Source organism: Camelus dromedarius, chromosome 9, assembly GCF_036321535.1.
Source record: "Camelus dromedarius isolate mCamDro1 chromosome 9, mCamDro1.pat, whole genome shotgun sequence".
Classification (NCBI taxonomy): domain Eukaryota; kingdom Metazoa; phylum Chordata; class Mammalia; order Artiodactyla; family Camelidae; genus Camelus; species Camelus dromedarius.
In genome coordinates, this window is record NC_087444.1 from 68769893 (window position 1) to 68792692 (window position 22800).

At 53.2% G+C, this 22800-nt stretch overlaps 1 protein-coding gene across 1 annotated transcript in view; it reads right to left on the reverse strand.

Annotated features, from left to right (window-relative positions):
* The window catches only part of FCGBP (Fc gamma binding protein), a 39267-nt gene that overhangs the window by 8619 nt on the left and 7848 nt on the right, over positions 1 to 22800 (reverse strand). The window contains exons 4-15 of the mRNA XM_031458693.2: positions 21606 to 22176; positions 18951 to 19555; positions 16352 to 16919; positions 12298 to 12890; positions 9400 to 9991; positions 9093 to 9292; positions 7775 to 7916; positions 5173 to 5510; positions 3535 to 4108; positions 2588 to 3204; positions 1649 to 2192; positions 13 to 584 (exon numbers count right to left, since the gene is read on the reverse strand). Of these exons, the coding sequence (XP_031314553.2) occupies positions 13 to 584; positions 1649 to 2192; positions 2588 to 3204; positions 3535 to 4108; positions 5173 to 5510; positions 7775 to 7916; positions 9093 to 9292; positions 9400 to 9991; positions 12298 to 12890; positions 16352 to 16919; positions 18951 to 19555; positions 21606 to 22176 (5916 nt within the window). The remainder of the gene's footprint in view (positions 1 to 12; positions 585 to 1648; positions 2193 to 2587; positions 3205 to 3534; positions 4109 to 5172; positions 5511 to 7774; positions 7917 to 9092; positions 9293 to 9399; positions 9992 to 12297; positions 12891 to 16351; positions 16920 to 18950; positions 19556 to 21605; positions 22177 to 22800) is intronic.

A 22800-nucleotide genomic window follows, 5' to 3' on the forward strand; every position in this document is an offset into this window, starting at 1 on the left:
ATGTTCACTTACGTTTGGTCCCTGAGCCAGGCCCACAACCTGACCGGCCACAGTGACCACCAGACGTTGGGGCTCTCCTGATGCGTTCTTCTCAAGCACGATGGTAAAGTCCTCATCCTCAGGCTGTGGGTGGCAGACCTGGGCCAAGATATAGGAGCAGGAGCCATGCAGGTCATAGACACGTCCATCAAGGGTCACGTAGTGGATGCCCCCGCTGGCCAGGCAGCGGCCACAGCCTGTAGGGTAACAGGCCTGGACGCCGTCCTGTAACCGGCACTCCTCATAGGGCCCGCAGGCCTTGCCCTCCTGGCAGGTGACCTGGCCACTGGGCCCACACTCACAGCGCTGCTCACACTCAGGGCCTGGGTAGAAGGCTTCGCCCAGCGGGTAGTAGCGGCCCTCGTGGAGGCAGCCACACTGGCCCACAGGCACGCAGGTGTCTCCACTGAGCACGAAGCCGGCATCACAGATGCAGCCCTCACGGCAGGTGGGCTCACAGCCCTCGGGCACCGAGAGGCTGGGGCAGCTCACAGGGCAGGAGTCACCGCAGAGCTTGTAGTGGCTGTTGGCGGGGCACTGGAGGGCTGTGGGGACAAGAGAGGAGTGAGCCGGGCAGATGGGAGGGAGGAGGACCGGGGGAGGCACAGAGTGGGAGAACCTGTCCAGGTGAATCTGAGCATATTTCATGAGTGAATCTGTCCAGGGATCTGTGTCTGACCCCGTACGTCTAGGTGGGGGATTCAGTGTGGGGATCTGGGGGTCAAGTCTCTCTGTCCAAGTGGTGTATCAACCTGATCAAGTATTTCTGAAGATCAAGTCAATCTGACTGGGTGAATTTAACCATGTGTATCCGACCGAGATATGCAAGATTAGAACCAACTGTATCTCAGGCTGTGAATCTGGCTGTGCTGTGGGGTCAGATGGACCTTGTATGCCACCAAAGTACACCTGTCTGACCAGAAGCCTCTGAGGGACTCTCTCCGACAGGGTCTGTGTCAGCGTGTGACTCCCACCACGCGAATCTGATTGGGTGAAGCTGACAGGATAAATGTGACCAGGAGATCGGCCTGAGGGGACCTGCCCATGATCTGACCACGAATCTGTATGTATCTGCCTGGGGCTATGTCAGGGTCATGATTCTACTTAGGTATAAGTGTATCTATCTAGTACCTAAGTGTATCTCAGTGTAAATCTAACCAAGTATCTCTAACCAGAGGAACCCTTGTCTGAGATTATCAGACCAATTCTATCTGACCTTGTGTATTTCCCTGTCTAGGGGCATCTGACCAGGTGCAATTCTTCAGGTCTCTCTGACTAGGAGTAGCTGAGAGAATTGACTTGACCAGGTGTACCTCTCTGTGTGGTTTGGAGAGGGTCAGACACACTCATCTGAGCTCATGAATCCCGGAGAGTGAACTGGACCGAAGGATTCTGACCAGGAGTATCTGAGCCACCCCATTACAATATGTGACCTAGCGTATTTCCATGTGTGAATGCAAAGGTGTTTCTTTGACAGGAGATACCTGGGCTCTGGGGAAGCAGGATGGTGCCTAAGCCCCCCTGAGGAAAAGGCTCTTGTCTTAGAGCCTTGTGAAGGGGAGAGGTGTGGAGACCTCTGCTATGTGGCCCATTTAGGATCAGTACTCACGACAGAAGTCCGGCCGCCTCCACTCGCCGAGCTGGGCCCCAGCAGCCTGGCAGGCTGCCACATAGGCGGCCACGGCAGGGCAGAGGCCTCCCGGATGGCCCTGAGCCTGGCAGGCGTCCAGCAAGCAGGCCTGGAAGTACTGCTCGGGCGGCACGAGGCTGTGGCAGGGCGCCAGTGGGCCGTCGGTGGCTGAGATAACGCCGCAGGCATCGGGGCCGCCGAAGGACTCCTGCTGCTCCGGCGTGCAGGGCTCCGGGCAAGGTCCGGGCACACACTCCCCGCAGCCCTCAGCGCCGCCCACCTGCCAGTCGCCGGGGTTCCCGTCCACCGCGTTCAGGTCGTCGTTGGGGTTCTGGTTGTAGTTCCCGCACAGGCCACAGAGGGTGCCCGCGTATGCCGCTGGCACGTGCAGGCGCACATTGCTGTCTCCGTCGAAAGCCAGCGAGATCCCAGCGGCGGTGGTCACCACCACGTCGGCGCCGCTCAGGTGTGCGTGCAGGCGCGAATCCAGCTGGAAGGGCAGCGCCACCAGCTTGCCGTCCACCTGCGGGCGCGGAGTTGGGGTTAGCGTAGTGAACATCACGGGCACAGGTTTGAATCCTGGACCCACTTTCTGGGGTGGGGGGGCAGGTACCCTGAGCACGTGACCTCCCCCCTTGTAATAATAATAGTCGTAGTAATAATGATGAGCATCTATAGACACGGTGTCACTGACTCCTCACACTACCCTCTGAAGCAGGCACTTAGACCCATTTTACAGAGGAATAAAGGCTCAGAGATAGGAAAGACACTGCTCCAAGCCATCTAGCTCCAAAGCTAGAACCCCTCCATCTGGCCCACTAACCTGTGAAAAGTGGTTGGGGTATTTGGCGGATCCCTAGCTTTCCCAGGCAACCCTGGGGCTGGCACATGCTCTTGTCTGACCCATAGACCCCTCACCTGCAGCTGCCGGGGCCAGCCGGCACTGAGGGTGAAGCTGTGGCCGTAGATGTGCAGGGTGACAGTGCGGGTGTAACTGACGGCCTGGCTGCCCCGGTGCTCATTGGCTACAGTGACGGTGAAGTTCTCAACCCCCGAGGGTAGTTCATCGCAGGGTGCACTCAGCAAATACTCGCAGGTGCCTTGGAAGTCAAATCGGTGCCCATCCAGGGTGATGTAATGAGGGTCACCCCAGGCCTGACACTCAGCTGTGCTGACAGGGTGGCAGCCGTGCTGGCCTGAGGGCAGCAGGGCACATTCTTCACCTAGCCCGCAGCTGGCAGGCTTGCAGACCAGTGAGCCACCCCCAGGCCCACACTGGCACTGTTGGGAGCAGGTGGCATCAGACCAAAACTCGCTGCCTGGCTCGTGGTAGGTGCCGTTGGCCCAGCAGCCGCAGCCACCATCCAGGGGGACGCAGTGGTCGGCACTCCATACGAAGCCTGAGTCACACTGGCAGCCCTCGGTGCAGGGGCCCTCACAAGGGGCTGAGGTTGTGGGGGGCACAGGAGATGGGCAGCTGGCCGGGCAGGGTGGGCCACAGAGCTCGTAGTGGCTGTTGTCGGGGCAGGGGATCTCTGTGGGTGGATGAAGGGGTGGGAGAGAGAGAAAGAGAGAGAATGGTGTCAGGGGGTGGGGTCTGAGGACAGGGTAGAAGGAGACAGAGACCAAGAGAGACAGAGCAAGAGACAAAGAGAGACTCGGTCAGAGACAGGGAGAGAGAGAATGAGAAACAGACAGAGACAAAGGGAGACACCAATGTGAGCGCCAAGAGACTGAGAGACAACAACAAAAACAGACAGAGAGAAAGAAACAAAAAGACCCAAAAGGACTGGAGTGAACCCAAACCAGCCTGGAAGAGGCAGGACCCCTGGCCCTAGCTCCTGCTCTGTTCCCGCAACACTTACCACAGCCGGCCTGTGCCCTCCAGTCCTCAATGACAACCCCAGCCGCCTGGCAGGCAGCAGCATAGGCGGCCAGAGCCTGGCAAAGTATGTCGTGGGCCCCACCGCCCAGGCAGACATCCAGAACGCAGCCCTTGAAGAAGCTATCGGGGGCCACGTGGTCATGGCAGGTGGCAAAGGGGCCACTGGTGCCAGGGGCCAGGGGTCCACAGAAGCCAGAGCCCCCATACTCCTCCATTTGGTCCTCGGTGCAAGTTGGGCAAGATCCTTGACATTCGTCCCAGCACAGTGGGTCCCAGCCTGGGGCCCTCCAGCTGCCACCCCAGATGGGTATGGAGGGAGCCAGTGTGCCGTTCGGGAAGGCTTGGTCGTTGCTGAAGTTGCCATCCATGTTCCCGCACAGCCCGCACACCGCGCTGTGATAGCTACTGGGCAGCGTGACCTCCACGCGCCAGTCCCAGTCATAGCTGACCCGCAGCCCGAAGCTAGTGGTCAGCACTGCTTTTGATGCGCCCTGGGTCACTGAAAGCTGTCCACCGGCTACAGAGACAGGCAATGCTGTCAGCACACCGTTCACCTGCAGGAGGATGGGAAGGGAGGCAAACACAGGTCACTTGAGATGCAGAGGCCCAGCTCTGGTCCCCTGCCTCCCTTCCTCATCCTGCCATGGCTGGGAGCTGCCAAGGCCTTCCTCACCACTGACGGTCATATAGTCGTTTGACAAACATTACGGACTTCTGCTCTAGTCCAGGCCCTGGAGAATGAAACCCCACTCTGCTGCTTTTTCTGGGTTTCTCTCTTGATCTCCATCTACCTCTCTTCTCTGTCTCTCCCTGTTGTCTTCCCCCGCCCTTCTTTTATTTTTACATCTTGACCTCTCTTTCTCACTCTGGTCTCTCTGAGTTTCTCTGACTCCAGCCCCCTAACCCCCAGTGTGTGTGTCACTTTCGCTCTCTGGGTTTATCTCTCTCTCTGGGTCCTTCTCTGGGTCTCACTCACTTACTGCCATCCTCTCTCATTTCCTGTGCTTCTCTGTGTGTCTGGGCATCTCTTCCACTCTCTCCCCATTGTTTATTGAGTGCTTACCCTGTTCCATACCTCATTCTCTCTCCCTGTGAGCTGCCATTAACCTGCATCCCCCTTACCTTGGGCAGAAAGGGCAGCCCACCTCTCTCTCTCTCTCCATCTCCCTGAATTTCTCTCCATGTTGGAGGCTCCGGGCCTTTCATTTGTTCCCTTACAAACATTCAAGGGTGTTCACCTGGGTCAGGCCCTCAGCTGAGCACTTTACATACATACATGTATCACGTTACTGTGGGGCAAGGCCTGCTATGATCACCACTTCATGGATAAGGAAATGGAGGCCCACCAAGTCAAGTCATTTGCCCAACATCACCCAGCTCATAAGGAATACTAACCTAGGTCTCTAAAAAGACAAATTCTGAAGTCCTACATTATAGCCCTTAACAAAGGGCTAGAATCATTTAATTCCCAGTAGAGGGGTGATGTCTTTGCCATAATTATTGTTGCTCTTGCTGACACTTTGTTCCAGGACCAAGGGAAGAGAGAGAGTATGAGCTCCTAACTGTGACTGGCAGGACCCTTCCCACCCTACTGGGGGGCTCAAGGGACCATCCTTACCCGGACTTTGCCGATTTCGCCTTTGTGGATGGAAATGTTGGTGTTGAGGGTAGTCACAGTGACCAGTCTCACAAAGGACACGGCAGGGTTGCCCCGGTTCTCATTCTTGGTGGTGACAGTGAAGGGTATCAGGTCCTGGGCATTGACTCCTGGGCAGCTGGTTGATGCCAGCACATAGTTACAGGTGCCCTGGAAGTCAAAGTGCCAGCCGTCGAAGGAGTGGTAATGTGGGTCGCCCCAAAGCCAGCACATGACCTCGTAGTTGGGCACACACATGCCCTGGCCATCCTTCTCCTTGCACGTCTCCTGTGGCCGACACGTCACATTATGGCACGGGTCTGGGGGCAGAGGAGAGAGGACTTTCAGGGGCTGCCCAGCATAAGGCCAGCTGCTTCCCAGCAGCAGCCCCAGGCTGTGCCAGGGATACTGGCTCTAAGGGTTACGGTGTGTGAGACCAGATTGCAGGGTCCCTATATCTGAGATGCAAGCACTACAGTCTGCTGTTTCTGAGACCAGGTGCTGAGGCCCCTCTATGTCTGAAACTCAGGCCAAGTGGTGGACTGTGTCCAAGACCATGTCAAAAGTCCCCACATCTGAGATGCAGGCCCTGCAGTTTGCTGTCTGAGACCTAGGCCCCAAGGTCCTTGCAGCCAAGACCCAGGGTCTAGGGTCTCTACATCTGAGACCCAGGTTCTGGGGTCCCCTGGCTTGAGATCTCAGCCCCAGAAGACTGAGGTCTGAGGCTAGAGCCCTAGGGGTTCCTGTGTCTGTGACACCAGCCCCGTGGGCATCCATGAGGACACCCACAGCCCAGGGTTCTCTGTGTTCAAGGCCTGGGCCCCGGGTTCCCCCATCTCTGAGCTCCTAGCCTCCTGGGGGCCACCAGCTGAGACCAGGTCCTGGAGGTCTCTGTGCCCAAGACCAAGGTACTGCAGGAACTTTCTGGTGAAAAACTAACCACAGAGGTCCCAGCATTTGAGACCCTGACCCTGGGGTCCCTGTATCTAAGGCTTATGGCCTCAGGATCGCTCTACGCAAGACTCGATCTCCCTGGGGTTGCTGCACCAGAAACCCTGGCCTTGGGGGAAATCTCATTTCTGAGGCCCTACCTCCAAGGGACTCTTTGTCCAATATGCTGTCCCTAGGGCTACTGAATCTGTGACCCCAGTCTTTGCAACTCCTATGCCCAACCCCAGTCTTAAAATTTCCTTTTCTGTCCCCCTGCGCCAATTTTCTGTCGACTGCCCCTTAGCTTCAAATCCACGGAGAGAGTTAGGCTTTGTCAGCAGAGGGCGCTGAAGGGTCATAGCTGGAGGAAGGGGCATCTGGTCATGCTTCCAGCAGGGTTTGTTCTCGTGGCTCCTGGTGGCGAGCGGGTCAGTAGTATGGGGGACACCCACCCAGGGAGGTCCACTGGTTCTAGCTGGTTTCCCAGCGAGTCACTCTGGCAGGCAGCTTCCCAATGAGTTTTACCAGCAAAAATCCCAATGGAGTTTTCCCGACCAGCCGGCATAAGCTCCCTATCACCCTTCAATAAGATCTGTGTCTTGGCCTTGGATTGGGAGCCCTCTTCCCAATTCCTCCCTTCCTTGGGTCCTCTGCTGTAGCCTTTGGGGCCAGGGCTGCTCCCTACCTCTGCTCTTCTTGTGTTCGTTAGCGTTCTTTTTATCCCTTGGAAGTCAATCCCTATTACAAGCAAAGAATCCTATTAAACTTTCCCTATTTAAGCTACTGTGTGGCTTCTGCCTCCTGATTGGACTCTGACCATGATACCCCGGTCCCTGGGAGCCCCTGTTATCTTGCCCATCAGCCCTGAGGGCTCAATCAGCTCTGGAGGTATATCCCTTATCCTTGGGAATAAGGGACTTACTCCCCGCCCTTCACCCTAAGAAACAGTCCTAGGGGGTGCTCTGTGTCTTAGACTTAAACTGGGGAGGGTGTCCCCTGTCTGAAACTGTGTCCCTATAAATCTTGACCCTCCACTTGAGGTGGGTCCTGTATCCAAGATCCTGGCCTTGGTGGGGTCTCTGCCTGAGAACTCAGGACTCTGCTTCCTGCCCTGTCCCTGCAGGCCCCAGTCTCCCCTACCCCTGGGGCATGGTGTCTGAAGCTGTGAGCCTAACCCCACAAACCAGTGGTCAGCAAACTATGTGCTGCCAGCTGCCTGGTTCTGTAAATAAAATCTTACTGGAGTCACACCCCTTCACTCACATAGTCTACAGCTGATTTCGTGCCACAATGCAGAGTTGAGTAGTCGTGACAGAGACCATATGGCTTGCAAGTTTAAATATTGACCATCTGGCCTTTTAGGGAAAAAGTCTGCCTGCCCCTGCCTTACACTGAAGGTCTCTGCCAACTACCCTGGGAAACCCAGCCTGAGGGTCCCCACAGCCTGGATTCTACCAGAAGGGTCCCTGACTCCCAGCCTGGAAGTCCTCTGCCCCTGGTCCCAGGAATTACAGCCTAAGGGTCCCCAGGTCTGAGAATTCAATCTTTAGTCCTCTGTGCTTCCCATCATGAAGATCCAGGTCACCCCAGCCTCAGCTCCAGAGTCCCTGTCCTCTTTTCCCCAGCCACACCAGCCCCAGCCCCAACCCAGCACCTTTGGTGACGCAGCTCAGGACGCCTCCCGAGGGCTCGCACACCTGCCCTAGACTGCAGCTGTGGTTCTGGCACGCCAGGCCTTTTCCAGGGTGGCACACGCACTGCTGCTGGCAGTTGTCAATGAGTACTGTTTGCTCGGGCTATAAGGGGGACAGAGGACATGGCTATCAGGGTGGGAGGGGCTCTGGCAACTCCAGTGTTCTGGGCACAAAGGGGTCTGGAGGACATAAAAGGGACATCTTCCAGCAGGATGGCCCCTTGTCTGTGGCCTTGGGGGTCAAATTCATTCATTCACTTTCATTCATTTACTCACTCAGTTATTTATTCCAAAATATCCACTGAATGTCTGCTGTGTAGGAGAAATGATACATTATAGGAATTAAGAGCAAAGATTCTGGAGCAGATTGCCTGGGTCTGAAGCCTGTTTCTGTTATTTCTGAGTTATATCACTCTGTGCAAATTGTTTAACCTCATTCTGCCTCAGTTTCCTCACCTGTAAGTTACAGGTAATAAAAGCACCAACTCCTGAAAGTATAACTGAATTACCAATACATATAAAGTACAGATGAAATGAAAAGGGATTTCCTTTAAATATCCAGACTGGAGAGGAAACAGGGGTAGAGATGAAACAAGACTGGGAAAATGTTGGTTATTTTGGAAGCTGAGTGACAGTACATGGAGAAGTATTGTACCTGACTTTTACATGTGTGAAAAATTTTATAATACAAAGCTTATATATTCATGTAATGCATATATTATACATATAGCACTTAAAGCAGTAACCAGCACATAGTAAGCATCATCTACCTATTTGCTGTCAGTATTATCATGCATAGTAGGAGAAAAACAGAGAGGGTCCATGCCCTCACACAGCCCTCAGATCCTTGAGGGAGACTGACTTTAGATGAACACACACTCAAATCCAAGGAAAAGGAATAACTCTGAGAGAGTAGGAGAGGGAAGCCAAGGGAGTTAGCCACTGGTATAACAGACAAAATCTAGACCTGGGATACAAAGCTGAAACATGACCTGGGGAGCCAGGGGAGGGTTTCAAGTTGCAGGACCTATGGTCATATTCAGAAAGGTCTTTCCAGCTACCATGAGGACAGCGGTCCAGGGGGAGGGAGCAAAAGTGAGGGCTGGGAGGGAGCGACTTGGGAGAGGACAAACTGGACCATGGTAGGGCCATGGGGAGGGGAAGGATGGGTGGGAGGGACATACAGGAGGCCAAGTGGACAGGCTGTGGGGCTGATGGGCAGTGGGAGGGGGGTTCAGCATGTAGCCCCTGGCTCTGCCCGGCATGACTGGGTTCCTACCTCATAGTAAATCCCATTGCTGTAGCAGCCGCATTCCTGGATGGGCACGCAGGCTTGGCCGTCATTGAGGAAGCCGGAGTCACACTGGCAGCCCTCGGCACAGGTATCCGGGCACTGGGGAGACTCACTGAGCGCCGAGCAGCCCAGGGAGCAGGTGTCCGCACACAGCTCGTAGTGGCTGTTAGCGGGGCACTGCATCGCTGCAAAGAGGGGGTGCGGGTCAGAGCTCCCGGGAGTGAGGGGCTGCAGGGCCCAGGGTCTGCCTCTTCTGTGCCTCTGCCTCCCTCTCGCTCTGCCCCTCACTCACGACAGAAAGATTCGGTCCTCCAGGATTCCACGTGGCCTCCAGCCGCCTGGCAAGCACTCACATAGGCATGAATGTTGTTGCAGAGAATGCTCTCATTCCCGCCCCCCACGCAGAGATCAAAGACACAATCTTGTAAGGGACCCTGGGGATCCACCAGCTCGTGGCAGGTGGCCAGCGGCCCAGTGGTGCTGGTGAGGAGCCCGCAGAAATTTTCCTGCTCGTACTTCTCCTGCAGCTCAGGTTCACAATTAAAGTCAGAGTCGCAGTCCCCGCCAGGCTGGCAGGTGGGCGGTGGCAGACAAGGAGAGTCCTGCACTGCCTCCTCCCAGGAGTTGCCAAACTCATTGGAGCTGCCGGCCTGTGAGCCATCGGGCTTCTGGAAGTCATCCTTCGGGTCGTCGTTGTAGTTCCCACACAGGCCACACAGCTGTTCATAGTAGTTGCCTGGGACGGTGACCCGCACGTTGTACATGAGGTCGTAGGCCACTCGCAGGCCAAAGTCAGTCTCGATCACAACATCCGAGCCATGCTGGTAGGCACGGACCTGGCCCTCGGCCAGCACCACTGGCAGCCTCATGTCCACACCGTTCACCTGGGAGGTGGGAGATGCTGTGCTTCAGAGGGTACACTTTGAGAGGGCAGACCCAAGATCAAGCCCCTGCCCGACATGGAAGATCCACATGACCACACTCTTTGGGTCTTAGTTTCCATTATTTCTAAAATGGGCATAATAATAGGGTCTCGTAGTGGGTTGAATGGTGGCACCCCAAAGATATGTCCATCCAGAACCTCGGAATATGACCTTTTTTGGAATAAGGGTCTTTGCAGATGCAAGTAGTGTAATGATCTTGAGATGGGATCATCCTGGATTAGGGTGGGCCCTATGTCCAATGAAGAATGTCCCTAAAGAAGCCAGAAGAGGAGAAGATACAGAAACACACAGAGGAGGAGGCCATGTGATGATGAAGACAGAGGCAGAAGTGATGTGGCCACAAACCAAGAACACCTGGAACCACCAGAAGCTGGAAGAGGCAAGGGAGGATTCTACCCCAGAGCCTTTGGAGGGGGTGCAGCTCTTGCCAACACTTTGATTTTGGACTTCTGGCTTCCGTAACTGTGAGAAAATTAATTTCTGTTGTTTTAAGCCACCAAGTTGGCGGTAACCTGTTACAGCAGAACAGATGCAGGTCTCAGTGGAGCTCCACCCTTACCCGCTATCGTTTATTCACCTCTTACTGCTGTGATAGACAGTGCAGTGATTGACTCCAGAGTCATCGGCCTGGGCTCAAATGCAGCTCTGCTCCTTACTCTCTGCGAACTTGGGCAGGTGAATCACCTCTGTTTCTGTTTCCTCATCTACTGTGTGGGAATGAGGTACCTACCCCATAGATTAGGTACCTCATTTGGATTAGATATATTGAAATTTGTAAAGTGCTGAGGAATGTGTCTGACACAGAATGGGTGCTCTGGGAGCATTCGCTGTTATTATTAGTCATGGCTGGAAGTTTTTATTTTGAGAAATAAATGAGTGCTAAGAGTTTTTGCTTTAAGCATCCATGGGAGGAAAGTCAGGCTAAATTTCTGGGGGAAATGAACTTCTAATCCATGAGTCAAGAACCAGTGGTTTTCAGTTGAAGGCTGCTGGGCACCAACAAAGCCTCGTAAACCCACCCCCGATTAAGACAGTTGCTCATCCTTCCTGAAGGCAGATGCGATGAGCATTAGATCCTTTTGGAAGTGTGAGGAATCAGAGGAGAAGGCAGGAGAAAGACACGCTCCTGACTGAATCTCCTAAAAACACAGTCAACCACCATACTTCCCAAGCAGGGATGAGTAGTGGTTAAGGACAAGTGACGCAACTTCTGTGCCTCAGTTTTCTCATCTGTAAAGTGGGCTAACAATAATTTCTACCCAAGAGAGAACCTGCGGGATTCACTGAGATGCAAATAACAAGAACACTCACAATTCATATTAATTTAGAGCCAACCATATGGCAGGCACTTTTCCAGGAGCTTTGGCTACATGAGAGACTATATAAAAGCATCTAACACATGTTCAGTGCATAGTGAGCCCCTGAAAAAGTCAGCTACTGATCAGCACCCTCATTGTCAATACTGCTACTAGTACAATGACTATGTGGAATCTCTGGGGAAATCCGTCTAGTGTAAGAGAAATGCCAGTTTCCATAGGAGACCAAATCCTTCTCCATCAGAAAAGTGTCAGCCCAGACCGCCCAGGGTCCAGTGTGCTGTTTCCTGGCACAGTATCCTGGGTTCAAGTCTTGCCTTTGCTAGAAGGCCTTGGGCTAGTGATGGAGCTTCCCCCTCTAAAAAAATAAAGTAAATCATGGTACTTCCAGTTACTGTTGTGAGGATAAAATGACACTGGGGATGTGAAGTGCTTAGCAGCCAACAGGGTCTGGGGTCGGCCATGTAAAAACCATCACTGCTGTTATTGCTGTTGCTGTGGATGTTAAGGGGTGATGGGGTCACTCACAGATTGTCCTCTTTCCTTGAACCTTTCCAACCACTGACTGCATCATGTTCTACCACTGGCCAGGAGACCAGGAGGTGGCTGGGGCAGGGACCGGGGTGGGAGGGATGATGGAAGGAAGGAGGGAGTGGGAGAGACATCCAGAAGTGATAATCTAGGGGCAGGGAGAGGGGAGCCTGAGCCACATGGGAGCAGGTCTAGGTCCTCAAGGCCTCTTGCCTCCTTGGTTCTCGCACTGTAGGCTCTGACTGGCACCTCCTCTCCGCAGGGACCTCATGCCTCCCACATCCAGGCCGAGCTCTGCACCCACTGCACCCCCACCCCGCTGAGTGCTACGCATGCCCCACCCACAGATCGCCCTCTACCCCAGGCTCCCTCCCCTTCACATTCTGCCCCAGCTCTCACCGTGACCTTCCACTGCTGCTGCTCCAGCCGCAGGGTGAAGTTGGCCACCTGGACAGTGATCGCCCTGGTCACACTGACTTTCCCATTGCCCCAGGCCACATTCTCCTGCAGGACTGCAAACTGGGCCAGGCCAGGCTGGGTGCCACAGGTCCGAGCCAGTGCGTACACACAGGTGCCCATGAAGTCGAAACGGCGGCCGTCGAAGGTGGTGTAATGGGGGTCTCCCGACGCCTGGCAGGTGGCAGAGCCCACAGCCACGCAGCCCAGGACGCCATCCGACACCTGGCAGGCCTCGTGTGGGCCGCAGGTGGAGGACTCACAGGACACCAGGCCGTCCTCCTCGCAGTGGCAAAGGGAATCGCAGCCCGGTCCCGGGTAGAAGGTCTGGCCGGGCGGGTGGTAGGCGCCCTGGTACACGCAGCCACAGGAGGGCAGTTGCACGCAGGACTCACCGTCGAGCACAAAGCCGTCGTCACACACGCAGCCCTCTTTGCAGTTGGAGCCGCAGCCCCCGGGCACTGGGACGTCTCCGCAGGACAGTGGGCAGCCGTAGGAACACACCTCGTAGTGGCTGTGGGGCGGGCAGCTGGGCGCTGCAGGGAGAGCGACCATCAGCATCAAGAATCCCTGCTCCCCAGTGACACAGCGGGCCCCTGACACACACGCTGTGCACACACATGCTCACACACAGTCACACGTGTAAGCGGTCCAGTGGCAAGGAGCCCCTCGCTCAGTGGGACCTGGGTCACAGATTACAACACAGTTAATCTAATCCTGATCATTAAGGTTCTATTCCAACTTAACCATGGCCCGGGCTTATCTGTAGTGTCTTTAATGACCATATTCAAATTGGTAACAAGTTGTGGATCTGTGGTACGTATTTTAAACATGCATATGCATGTAAGGTGTGTGTGTGTGTGTGTGTGTGTGTGTAAGCTATGTAGGAAATTGTACGGGAAATGATCTGTTTTTTCCAATAAATGGCGTGAACAAAGAGAGGGGTGGATAGAAGGAGAGACATGTGATAAAGCAAGTATAGTAAAACACAGATTGTAGAATCTAGGTAGTAAGTATTGGGTATTCACTGTCAATTTTCTTTCAAGTTTTCTGTGTATTTGAAATTGTTCACAATAATATGATGGAGAAAAAAGAAATGGGACTATTACAAAATAAAAATGATTAAAGAGAAATCAACCCAAAGCGGTGTGGATTTGGTCTGGCTCCACATTTGAGTAAACTGAAAAAATACATTTTTTAGACAATTGGGAAAATTTGAACCTAGGCTGGGCTTTAGATGATGTTAAGGAATTAGTGTTATTTTTGTTATTTGGTAATAACAGCACTGTGGTAGTGTTTCTTAAAAGTCCTATCTGTTGGAGATGTTTACTAAAGTATTTGTGGGAAAACTCCCATGTCTAGAATTTCCTTTAAAATATTTCTGCAAAATAAAAAAAAAAAGGGCCAGTGGAGGGGATAGAGGAATGAGAATCGCAAAATACCCATAGTAGTTGAAGCTGGTGCTGGGTGTATGGGTTTACATCCCATCCCAGGCCTCCCTCTCCCTGAAGTCTCACAACCCAGTCTTCCAGAACTTCCAAGGGGTCCAAGGGCAAAACCAGTTTTAAGGAAATAAGAGACTCTTAATTTCTACAGAGGTCACAGAATGCAGCAATTAACAGTACAGATTTAGGAGCCAACCTGCCTGGGCTCAAATCGTGCTGCCCTGCTGTGTAACCCCAGGCAAGTTACTTAATATTTCTGCGGTTCCATTTCCTCGTTTTGTAAAATAGGAAGAGGAAAAATCCTACCTCACTGGGTGGTGGTGAGGATGAAATGAGAACTGTAAACTGTAACTGAGACAGGACCTGCCCAGCAGGAAGTGTGCCACACAAGCGCTAGCTCTAATCATGCATGTCCTTCCTGAAACCAGGGGCCTGAGAATTCACCTGGGAGGCGCATCTCCTTTCCCACCGTCCCTTCTGCAAACTCGCTTCTCCCACTTTACAGAAGAGAACCGTGCAGTCCCCACCCATCCTGAATCTTCACATGGTGTGCCGCCATGGGGGTGTGAAACCTCTGGGGCCATGAAGGGACAATTTCAAATATTGCTGTAAGTCGGAGACAATGGATGACAAATCAATACTGGTAACCAATCAGTTCCAACTCTGCTCCGGACAAAACAGAAGGAAGGCCCCATAGAATCGGCTGCTCAGAGGTCATAAAAAGTAAGTTTTATGGCGACTCTCAGTGTGACCGACTTCCCTACAACTCAAAAGGAGTTCAGAGGATGGAGTGATGTTGCCCTATCAGAACTCCTGCCACTTCCACCCACTTCCTAGCATCTTACCTACAAAAACGAAAAATTGATGCTGAACCTTGTCTCCTTCTAACAACAGACGTGAACGACTGGGGAGAAAGCCCCACCCATCTCATTAAGAGCTGCCTTTCCATTACATTCTGCTTTTTATCCTTAATATTTTTATCAGTTGTGTACTAATGATACTTGCAATGATAACTCACACCATCCTTTTTTTTTTTTAACACTTAGAGTCTATGGTTTCAGGTGTTTCTAAAAATTAGTAAATGTTGCTCACTCATGTATATATTTATGGCAGAGAAGTATGATGGGGATTGTGACAGACTGATGATGGCCATCCCTTACTCTGGGTTTGGCTGCGGTACTGGCTTTGGCCAATGGGACGTTAGCAAATGTGACACCAAGCCAAGGCCTGGCGTATGCTTGCTCTGCTCACCCACTGGCGGCTGCCCGCTCTTGCTGCTCTTTGGAACCTCCAGACCACTGTGTGAGGAAGCCTGTGCTAGCCGGATGGAAAATGAGATCCGGCAGAGCAGAGAATGAGGTCCTCCCAACCGACCAGCCTAACAACTGCCAGATGTGACTCAGGCCACTGTAGGCCATCCAGCCCCGACGAAGCCACCAGCAGCCTGCAGACAGTGCACACTAGCCCAGACTAGGAGAACAGCTCAGCGGCCCACAGCATCATGAGAAATAATGAATACTTGTTGGGTTAATCCACCAAATTTGGGGGATGTTTCTATCTCCAAATAAATTTGATGTTACCCAGCAAAAACTAACTGATGCAGTGATCAAAACTGAGACTTTCAATGTAGGTAGATAATTACATCAGGTTAAATTCTGCTGGAACTGGAAACCCTTAGGACGTCAGTTCAGGAGAGCAAGGTTTTGTTTGCTTGTTTGTTTTTCTTATTTTCTCTCCCACTGTATCCCCAGCACCTGGAATACAGCAGGTATTCAACAAATATTTGTTGAATGAATGAATGAATATATGTTGAAGGAGAAAGAGGAATGATGTGACATTCATGGATTTATCATGTATTTTTCTATGTGTGCCATTGTGTGGTGTCTACCTGTTCAACACAGTTAAAAGAGTGACATAAGTCAAGGAAGAATTTTATTTTAAAATGTCAATGTTATGTTGATAATTGTGGAAACTAGGTGATGGATATGAGGGTTTATTAGCCTGTTCTCTCTCCTTTTGAGTATGTTAAAATTTTTTCCATAAGAAAAAAATGTTTAAAAGTTAAAAGTTACTATTTGCTAGAAATTACAGCTTTTGCAATTATTTAGGATAAAAAACTAGAGATGTATGGTTCCACTTACACGAAGTTCAAAAACTTTAGTGTGCTGGGAAGGGGCATGAAGGGGCTTCCGAGGGGGTGGGGGACCTAGGCCAGATGGGGTCCAAGGAGAACTGGAAAGGGGACCAGTCTCCTTCTAAGGGCAGCACCGTTGCTCATCTCTGAATGACAGCTGCCAAATGGGAATCAGACTTGGGGCCACCAGATGTATTCAGTCATCTTACAAATATTTACTGCATCTGCGACTTCCTAGATGTCAGGATCCCAGGCAGGTAATGGCCTTTCTGAGCCTCTGTTTCCTCACCTGTTAAATGGATATAACCACAGACCCTACTTCATGGGGCTGTTACGAGAATTAAATGAGTTAATGATATATATACGTTAATGAATATACACAAGGCTAGGCTCCCCAGTTGTCACTCCCGGTACTCACGGCAAAATTCCTCACTCCTCCAGGAGTGCACAGTGGCGCCAGCGGCCTGGCATGCAGCGGCATAGGAGGCCAGTGCATCACACAGTGGTCCAGACTGGCCTGGCAGCAGGCAGAGGTCGTAGACACAGTCGCGCAGAACACCCTGTGGGTCCAGCGTGTCGTGGCACTCCCGGAAGGGCCCATCGGGGTCAGCAAGGATCCCACACTCCTTCTTGCTCTGAAGCTGCTGGGCCACCAGGGAGTCCAGTTGGGAACAGTCACCTGGCTGGGCCGCTCCACAGCCCGGCCTCGTCTCCTCCTGCCAGCTATTCCCAAAGGCCAGTGCGTTGGCAGCTTGGCCTCCATCCCGCAGAGCCAGGTCATCAGCTGGGTCCTCATTGAAGTTCCCACAGAGCCCACACAGGGCCCCAGAGTAGCTGCCGGGCACCTTGACCGTCACATGGGCATCCCAGTTGTAGGTGACAGTCAGGCCAAAGTCCGTACGCACGACAGCATCTTGGCCCTGGCGGAACACCTGCACCTGCCCATCTGCTGCCTGGAAGGGCAGGTACTGAAGGACGCCGTCCACCTGGGTAGAGATGAGAGAGGGCCATGGGGTCAGGGTATTCATGGCTTTGTGGCCCACCCCTCCCTCACTGAGCTCCAGCTATTCTGGGCTCCTTGCTATTCTCTTGAACACATTATGTTTGATCCCACCTCAGGGCCTTTGCACTGGCTGTTCCCTCTGCCTGGCACACCATCCACCTCTGTTTATCCTTCGAGTATCAGCTTAAATCCAAATCCCTAACCCATGGCCTTCAAAGCATATAGGATCTGTCCCCTCATTACCTCCCTGACCTCACCTCCCACTGTTCCCCTCATTCTGCTCCAGCCACATTGGCTTTCCTGATAGTGCTCTAACTCTCCCAGTTTAGTCTAACTATAGGGCCTTTCACTTTGCCAAGAACACTGCCTACAACTTTCCTCCTGGATGCTTCCCCTTCATCCTCCAGGACTTGGCTTAAATCCAAGCCCCTTTCCTAGAAGGTCCTGCTTAACCTTGGCTCTGTCCCCATTTGTGCCTGCGCCACCTCCCACATCACTCACATGCCTGCGCTATCTCCCAGGACATATCAAGTGCACTCTCACCTCTGGGCCTTTGCACTTGCCGTGACCTCTTCCTGGAATACAACCCATTACTCTTTCCTTGGCCACCTCTACTTCATCTTTTAGGTGTCAGCTTTGATCCAAACCCCTTACAATGGCCTAAAAGGCCATACACGATCCGAGCCTCACTGCTATCCAGTTGAATTCTCCCGGACTGCCTCATTCCCTACCCTTGCATCTCCAGCCATGCAGGTATTTTGATATTCTCTTGAACTCACCAAGCTCAGCCCTGCCTCAGGGCCTTTGCACTTTTTGTACCCTCTGCTTGCAACTTTCTTACCCCCTTCCACATCTTTATTCTTTATCTGGCTGCCTCCCCATCACCCTTCAAGTTTCAGTTTAAAATCAATTCCCTCTACCCATCAGGCCCCGTCCTCACTTTTCTGACCTCATCTCCTACCAACCTCTTTGCCCCATCTCCCCAGCCTCACTGTCTCAGGTGCAGCCTCCTTGGCCCCATGCTTTTCTTCTATACTCTTCAAGCTCAGTCCAGCATCAGTCTTTGCACCTGTTGCTCCCTCTGCCTAGGTGGACCACTAAGCAGGATCACCCTTCACTGGTGGTCTCTTCCTCATCTTTCAGGTTTCAGCTTAAATCAAAAGCCTCTAACATAGCCATCCCCTACATCATCCTCTACCTCGCTCTCCCCTCCTTCCTTCCATTCCAGCCCCACTGGCCTCCATGTTGTTCCTCTACCCCTCATACTTATTCCTGCCTTAAAGCCTTTGCATTTACTGTTCCTTCTGTCTGGAATACTCTTCCATCCACTTCTCTCCCTACTTGTTCCATCTCTTTCTTCAAGAGAGGCAGCCGAACGTAGAGGTTAAGAGTAAGGATTCTGGAGCTAGATAGCCTGGCTTCAAATCCTGGTTCTGCCACTCATTAGCTGTGTGACCTTGAATAGGTGACTTACCTTCTCTGTGCCTCAGTTTTCTCCTCTAATAAGATTAGTTATTTCACAGGGTTGTTACAGAGATTGAATGATGTGGGCCCATCTATGAGCCACCCATCCCCATCACACACTCTATATCCCACAGACATACCTCTAGTTTCCAACTTTTCACATGTCATCCTACTCTCTGAAATGCAATCACTCTCCAGAAAATGCATAAATCTATAACTTTGGAGGGTTTATAACGATAAAATGTTAAAAACACTTGCTGGGTGCCAAGATTTCTTTTAAACATCCTACTAATACTAACTCACAATCATCTGATGAAGCTGCTCCCATGGGGAAGCACTCTCTTATTATCCTATTTGACAGAGGACAGAACGAGGCACCGAGATACAGAGCCAGGTGTCCAGAGAGAGAGCACCATCTGGCTTGGGGGCCTCGGCCTATCCACTGGCCATAAGGTCCTCTAACAGATCCCCACCTGCCCCAGGGGCCAGATCCCTAGTCTTTAAGGGGGATTCCCCACCCCTCCACCCGCCCCGGTTGCCCCCTGCTCACCAGCACTCGCCCACGGTACTCCCGGCGCACCGCCACCTTCACACCGCGGGCCTCCACGCGCACGGCGCGGGTGTAGCTCACGGTCTGGCTGCCCCGATGCTCGTTTTCCACCAGCACCCGGAAGGTGGGCAGTTCAGCGACCTGGCCGCACGAGCCGGCCAGCAGGTATGTGCAGGTGCCCATGAAATCGAAGCGCCGGCCGTCGAAGCTCAGGTAGTGTGGGTCCCCAGATGCCTGGCAGCTCCCAAAGCGGTCGGGGTAGCAGCCCTGGAGGCCATTCTGGACACGGCAGCGCTCGCCCGTCGGGCAGCCCTGCGTGTCGCTGCAGATCATCTGCTGGGTGGCGGCGTCGCAGGTGCAGCGCTGTCGGCAATATGTGTCGCCCCACACTGTCTGGCTGGGCGCGAGCAGGCGGTCCTGGAAGATGCAGCCGCAGGACGAGGCCGCCACGCAGGCGCCACCGCTGGCCACGAAGCCTGGGAGGCACACGCAGCCCTCGACACATGGGCGCTCGGAGCAGTTGGACGGCGCAGCCGAGGGGTTGCAGGAGGTCGGGCAGGCTGGGGCGCAGAGCTCGTAGCGGCTGTTGGCCGGGCAGGACAGGGCTGTGGGGACACGGGAGGGCGGGGCAGGTCAGCACAGCCATTCCTCCAGGGGACACTCAGTTGGGAACGTGCCTGGACTTCCCTCCCCAAAGCCCCCTCCTCCCTCAGAGCTCCCATCTCAGTTAAAGGCACTTCCAGCCTTCCAGACAGTGCATAGGCCCCAAACTTCAGTTTGTTGACTGAGTAAGTTGACTCCCTTACCCTCACTGACTGGACAACCAGCCTGTCTGTAAATCCTGTGAGCTCCACATTCAAGATCTCTCCAGAATCTGCCCCCTTCTCCTTTCACCACAGTCCCCACCCTAGTCCTATTCACCTTGGCAGCCTCCTGTCTGGTCTCCCTCCTGCTCTCACCCTCCCTCCCATCCTATTCCTCACCTGCAGCCAGAGGGATCCTGTGAGTCAGGGGACACCCTTCTCCTGCTGAGAGCTCTTTTCTGGCTCTGGCTTGCTCCGGGTAAAACCCGAAGTCCTCCTGTTGGTCCATGAGGCTTCCCATGAGCCAGATCTGCCCTCATCACCCCCTCTGTCCTCATCTTCTCTCCTAATGGCTTACTCTGTCCCTCTTCTCTGGTCCTCACACTCCTGCCTCAGGGCATTTGCAGTCGCTGTTCCCTCTGCCCATACTGGCCTTTCCTCAGAAGGCAATGTAATACATGGTCAAGAGAAGGTTACTGGAACCCAAATGGGCTGGGTTCAAATCCCAGCTCTCCTCTTCTTAGCTGTGTGATTGTGAGCAAGTGACTCCAATCTCCTTGTGCCTTGGTTTCCCCATCAGTAAAATGGCATAATAATAGTCCTGATATGATCAGGGGGTCATCTATGTAGAGACACTCCATGAGCAGCATTATGACTTAGCTGATTCCACTGCCTCATCCTGGTCTCTGCTCCAATAGCACCTCTTCAGAAGGGCCTTCCCTGAGCCATCGCTTCATGAGCCTCCCATTTACTCTTATCACACGAACTCTGTTTCTTTTGCTCTCTGAAGCTATCTCATATTTTACTGCTTACTGTCTGTCTTCCCCACTAGGATTATAAATTCTGTGAGAGCAGGAACCTGATCTGTCTCAAACACAGCTGAATCTCCAGAACCAAGGACAGGGCTTGGCTCACAGGAGATGCCCAATAAACACCACAGAAATTACTCGGTTGATAGACGAAAGTACTGGTTCCTCTTTTGCACCAGGCACTGGGGAACTTGGTGGTGAGGAGATGTGCGGGGAGAGTTTTACTGAGCAGTGAGGACACATCAATGACATAGGCACTGGTCAGTGTCTCACCTAGACATACCCCTCTCTGGAGTCCCTGTCTCAAGCCCTGGGCCTGGGCCTGGAAGCTTCCTCCTCTTTCCTGCCCTAGCTTTTCTGCCTCTTGAACATTTCTCTGGGAGCCTCAAAAAGGCAGGGACAGGTGCATGTTGACCCCCATTGTGCCCATCACCAGCACAGGGATGGGGCCAGATAGGGGCTCAAGGAATGCATGTTGAATGAATACATGAGTGAATGAATGATTCAGTGGATGGATACCTGGCTATGGAGCTTGGACTTTATCCAGAAGACACTGGGGAGTCATGGAAGGGTTATAAATGAAGAGATGTTCACATGTCTGCTTTGGGACTCTGAAGACTACATCTCATGCCAAGCCTTTGCACATGCCCTTCTCTCAGCTTGGAACCCACTTCCTGCCTACACCCCCTTTTTTTCTGTCTAGTTCCATTCCTCCTACGGGCTTCAGATGGGGCATCCCTTTCTCTAGGAGATCCTCCTTGACCCCCCAAGGCTGAGTCAGGAAGCTTCTCTGGTCTCCCATACCCCCCTTGAACATCCCCCATCCCAGCCCTGACCACTCGGGACTGTCACTGTCTAGTGATACATCTGCCCCAACTTTAGGCTCACTAAGGGCAGAGCCTGGCCATCTTGGCCATAGCTGTGTGCCTGGCATGGTCCAGCTCCAGGAGGGACCAGAGTCAATGCTCAGATATTGAGCAGATGCAAGTGGTCTCCTGCCTCCCATCATGTGCCCCCAGCCCCCCAACCAGGACATCACTCACGGCAGTTGGCTGACAACCTCCAGTTCCCAACAGAGATGCCAAGCTCCAGACAGGCCTGGGCATAAGCACCGAGGCCACGGCACAGGCTGGCCCGGTCCCCATTGACCACACATAGGTCATACACACAATCCTTCAGGAAGGGCTCAGGGTCCAGGGCATCATGGCAGACGGCAAAGGGGCCGTCGAGCTGGGTCAGCATGCCACAGACACGGCTGCCCTCGTAGATCTGGGCCTGGCCGGGGGTGCAGGAGGGACAGTTGTCCTGGCAGCCGTCCTCACAAAGGTAGTCCTCGTCGTCCAGCTTCCAGCTACTGGCAAACTCCACAACGTCAGCAACCTGCTCACAGTCAGGTGTAAGGAAGTCATCAGTGGGGTCACCATTATAGTTGCCACACAGTCCGCACACCTGGTCTTGGAAGCGGATGGGTAGGGTCAGTGCCAGCTGGGCATCCCAGTCATAGGTGACCACCAGCCCGAAGTCCAGCTCCACCATGGCCTGGGTCCCGCTCTGGTACACACGCAGGCGGCCCTCGGCCAGGGAGGCAGGCAGGCGTGAGCGCTGGTTGTCAATCTGCAGAGGGAGTGAGGAGGGAATGGTCAGATTCCCATGTGGTCTGGCCCTCAGCCCCTCATCTCCCCCTCACTTCCCTTGCTCTAGCTGCATGGGGATTCCTTTCTCCTGTTATTGCCACCGACCGAGCCTCAGGATATTTGCTCTTGCCTTCCCTGTGGCCTGAAACATTCTTCCCCTAGATGGACACACAGCTCACTTCCTCACCTCTTACAAGAGCTTTGCTCAGATGTCACTATCTCAGTGAGGTCATCCTTGACCACCCTATCTTATGCAGCAACCCCTCCGTATTCCCTAGTCCCCTTCCCTGCTCTATTTTTTTTTTCTATATATTCTAACCTTCTAAAACGTAATTGGCAAATTTCTGATATTTATCATGTGCTAACTCAACTAGTCAGCTCCATGAATCCAGGGATTTTTGTCTGCTTTGATCACTGCTTTGTCTCCAGTGCCTAGAACAGTGCCCAGTAGAATAGCAGGCACTCAGTAAGGGAATGAAGCCACTGCTGTATTAAATAATGTTCACTGGGCACTGACTCTGGGCCTGGCCCTGGCCTGGGAGATCCTGGAGATACACTAATGGCCAAGACAACCCCAGACCTTATTCTCATGGGACTCCCAGTC